The sequence below is a fragment of the Scyliorhinus canicula genome, chromosome 14, assembly GCF_902713615.1.
Source record: "Scyliorhinus canicula chromosome 14, sScyCan1.1, whole genome shotgun sequence".
NCBI classification, from domain to species: Eukaryota; Metazoa; Chordata; class Chondrichthyes; order Carcharhiniformes; family Scyliorhinidae; genus Scyliorhinus; species Scyliorhinus canicula.
Window position 1 is genome coordinate 5,282,604 of NC_052159.1, and position 4,368 is coordinate 5,286,971.

The 4,368-nt window shown below is 48.9% G+C and overlaps 1 protein-coding gene across 1 annotated transcript; it reads right to left on the bottom strand.

Annotated features, from left to right (window-relative positions):
- Positions 1 to 2,334: 2,334 nt before the first annotated feature.
- On the bottom strand, positions 2,335 to 4,129 carry LOC119977786 (protein kish-B-like). Its single transcript, XM_038818994.1, has 3 exons — positions 4,002 to 4,129; positions 3,318 to 3,484; positions 2,335 to 2,447 (listed from the first exon to the last, which is right to left on the bottom strand). The coding sequence occupies exons 1-3, from the start codon at positions 4,127 to 4,129 to the stop codon at positions 2,335 to 2,337; spliced, it is 408 nt and encodes a 135-aa protein (XP_038674922.1).
- Between the last annotated feature and the right edge of the window lie 239 nt (positions 4,130 to 4,368).

Below are 4,368 nucleotides of genomic sequence, written 5' to 3' on the forward strand. Positions count from 1 at the left end.
TTTCAAACACTAGCTTTCGGAGCTGGTGAATTCACCTGAGGAAGGAGCAGTGCTCCGAAAGCTCGTGTTTGAAACAAACCTGTTGGACTTTAACCTGGTGTTGTAAGATTTATTATTGTGCAGCCCGATAGGATACTTTCTATGGTGCATCTGTAAAAATTGGTAAGAGTCAATGTGGACATGCCGAATTTCCTTAGTTTCCTGAGGAAGCACAGGCATTATTGTGCTTTCTTGGTCATAGCGTCGGCGTGGGTGGACCAGGACAGATTGTTGGTGATGTGCACACCTAGGAATTTGAAGCTGTCAACCATCTCCACCTCGGCCCTGTAGATGCAGACAGGGGTGTGTGTATGATACTTTGCTTCCTGAAATCAATGACCAGCTCTTCAGTTTTGCTGCGTTGAGTTTTTAGGACAATCCGACAGCTTTATGGTAACTTTTTTGTAATGCTAGATTTTTATATCAAAGCAGAGTTCCAGTCCTCAATCTGTGAGAGAGATTTGAATTTATGAACTGATTTGATGTCCCATCTTCTCGGTACCAGTAACTCGGTCACCACCAGCGATATAGAATCCAGTTTCATTCTGACTAAGCCCCATTCTCGATTGTAGTCCAGCAACATTTTTTCTTTGTAAATTTTAGAGTACCCAATTATTTTTTTTCCAATTAAGGGGCAATTTAGCGTGGCCAATGAACCTAACCTGCACATTTTTGGGTTGTGGGGGTGAAACCCCCGCAGACACGGGGAGAATGTGCAAACTCCACACGGACAGTGACCCAGAGCCGGGATTCGAACCTGGGTCCTCAGCGCCGCAGTCCCAGTGCTAACCACTGAGCCGCATTGTAGTTCAGCAACATAACCACTCACCTCTCATTGACGGTTGAGGGGCAAGATGGGGATTCTTGGGCGGCATGGTAGCGCGGTGTTTAGCACTGTTGCTTCACAGCTCTAGGGTCCCGGGTTCGATTCCCGGCTTGGGTCACTGTCTGTGCGGAGTCTGCACCTTCTCCCCGTGTCTGTGTGGGTTTCCTCCGGGTGCGTTTCCTCCCACAGTCCAAAGACGTGCAGGTTAGGTGGATTGGCCATATACATTTGACCTTTGCGTCCCAAAAAGGTTAGATGGGGTTATTGAATTATGGGGATAGCTCTCTGCCCCGCCTTGGGGAACTGGCAGTGGGGTGATTAAATTAGTGGACAGCCCGGTCTGTCCTGTCACACTTCCAGCTTTGGTGCTGATATTTAAGAACAAGGCTAGCAGCCTGCAGATCAGCATTTAACCACCAGGTGGTGGTGTTTCTCTGAGTTGCCAGTTCAATCCCCACCACGTGGAATAACAGAAATATTTACACACGAGATACCTGATTAACAGCGAGAGACTTTGCCAAGTGACTTTTTGTGGTAAATTTGAAATATTTTGATACATCCTACCGTAAAAGGTTCTGGATGCTGTTGTCAACTGATGTTTTGGACACGGAATCATAGAATTTACAGTGCAGAAGGAGGCCATTTGGCCCATCGAGTCTGCAATGGCCCTTGGAAGGAACACCCCACTTAAACCCAGACCTCCATCCTATCCCCGTAACCCCACCTAACCTTTTGGGACACTAAAGGCAATTTATCATGGCCAATCCACCTAACCTGCACATCTTTGGACTGTGGGAGGAAACCGGAGCACCCGGAGGAAACCCATGACTTTTTAATAATAAATTTAGAGTACCCAATTCATTTTTTCCAATTAAGGGGCAATTTAGCATGGCCAATCCACCTACCCTGCACATCTTTGGGTTGTGAAGGCTAAACCCACACAGACACGGGGAGAATGTGCAAAACTCCACACGGACAGTGACCCAGTGCCGGAACCGAACCTGGGTCCTCAGCGCCATGAGGCAGCAGTGCTAACCACTGCGCCACCGTGCTGACCTAGGAAACGCATGACTGGGTTTGATGGCGTTTTGTTGGGTAGGTGATGCGGAGCCAGGAGCTCCGGGTTCAGACCTGATTGGCCTGTAAGACCATAAGATATAGGAGCAGAATGAGGCCACTCGGCCCATCGAGTCTGCTCCACCATTCAATCATGGCTGGTATTTTCTCATCCCCGTTCTCCTGCCTTCTCCCCATAACCCCTGATCCCCTTATTAATCAAGAACCTATTTATCTCTGTCTTAAAGACACTCAGTGATTTGGCCTCCACAGCCTTCTGCGGCAAAGAGTTCCACAGATTCACCACCCTCTGTTCTTGTACCAGATTCTCTGATCTTAATCCTTGATGAATAGTTTTGCTAAATAAATACATTGTTCCTCTGAGGTTCTTCATCAAGTTTGGACTGCTGGTATCAATTAATAAACAAAACATAAACACCCATGACAAGGCAAGACAGTGCAACTGGTACATGAAGCCTTGTTCCTATTACTTCAGCTTTGTAAAATATGTAAAATATGCCCCTTTCTTTTCTGAAAGAAGCTAAAGTCGGTGGAGTTGTGGACAGTGCAGAAGGATGTTGCAGGTTACAAAGGGACATAGATAAGTTGCAGAGCTGGGCTGACAGGTGGCAAATGGAGTTTAATGCAGAAAAGTGTGAGGTGATTCATTTTGGAAGGAGTAACAGGAAGACAGAGTACTGGGCTAATGGTAAGATTCTTGGTAGTGTGGATGAGCAGAGAGACCTCGGTGTCCATGTCCATAGATCCCTGAAAGTTGCCACCCAGGTTGAGAGGGTTGTTAAGAAGGCGTACGGTGTGTTAGCTTTTATTGGTAGAGGAATTGAGGTTCGGAGCCATGAGGTCATGTTGCAGCTGTACAAAACTCTGGTGCGGCTGCATTTGGGGTATTGCGTGCAGTTCTGGTCGCCGCATTATAGGAAGGATGTGGAAGCATTGGAAAGGGTGCAGAGAAGATTTACCAGAATGTTGCCTGGTATGGAGGGAAGATCTTATGAGGAAAGGCCGAGGGACTGGAGGCTGTTTTCGTTAGAGAGAAGAAGGTTAGGAGGTGACTTAATTCAGGCATACAAGATGATCAGAGGATTAGATAGGGTGGACAGTGAGAGCCTTTTTCCTCGGATGGTGATGGCTAGCATGAGGGGACATAGTTTTAAATTGAGGGGAGATAGATATAGGACAGATGTCAGAGGTAGGTTCTTTACTCAGAGAGTAGTAAGGGCGTGGAATGCCCTGCCTGCAACAGTAGTGGACTCGCCAACACTAAGGGCATTTAAATGGTCATTGGATAGGCATATGGATGATAAGGGAATAGTGTAGAGGGACTTTAGAGGGGTTTCACAGGTCGGCGCAGCATCGAGGGCCGAAGGGCCTATACTACGCTGTAATGTTCTATGAAGCCATTTATTCAGTTGTGGAACTTTCTTTCGGTCTGCACAGATGCATATAAAAAGCAAGCCAAATACCAGGAGCCCATTGAAAGAATATACGTTGGCCGTGACTGCGGCCCGTCTCCTGACTCGCTCACTCTCCTCATGCGCGCTCCTTTATGACGCCGAATTTTCCATAGTAATTAACAAGCCTGAGGAATGGCCTCAGCTGTGTCTGGTGCAGGGGCCCGCTTGATAGCTCAGACTTTCTCTTCCACCTGGCGCAAACTGTCCTTGTCAACCCGGTACCCCAGGTACATGATCCCTCTACACCTGGAAGACACACTTGCCCCTTCTCAGGTGGACACCGACCTCTGAGAAATGGCGGACGACTTCCTCTAGGTTATCTAGCTGTTCCTTCTCGGAGGTTCCGGCAATTGATATGTGGTCCAGGTATTCTGCCATCCTTGGAAGCTGGTGAAGAATGCTTTCTGTAACTGTGCTGGAAGATTGTACAGGCGGATGACACTCCCAATGGGAGCCTGGTGTATTTATACAGTTCCCTGTGGGTATTGCTGGGTATTTCCTGGGCGCCGTGATGTCCTGGAGGTGTGCGTGGCTCATGCCCAACTTGGAGAAAGAATGGCCCCCAGCCAACTTCACAGAGGCCCTCCAGGCGTGACATGGGGTACCTGCAGCCAACTTCACAGAGGCCCTCCAGGCATGACATGGGGTACCTGCAGCCAACTTCACAGAGGTCCTCCAGGCGTGACATGGGGTACCTGCAGCCAACTTCACAGAGGTCCTCCAGGCGTGACATGGGGTACCTGTCCAAATGGCAGGTCCTGTTTACCATCACTGCCGCAAAGGCGGTTGGTCTTGTTTGACCTCAGCACCGGGACAACTGGGGCTGCCCATTCTGCGAACTGAACTGGGCAAATAATCCCCCAGTTCTCCAGCCAGCTCAGCCCATTGCCCACCTTCGACAAGAGGGCCTATGGGACTGAGCGGGCCCTGAAATACTTGGGCTGGGCCTCTGGGCCCAGGTAAATTTTCGCC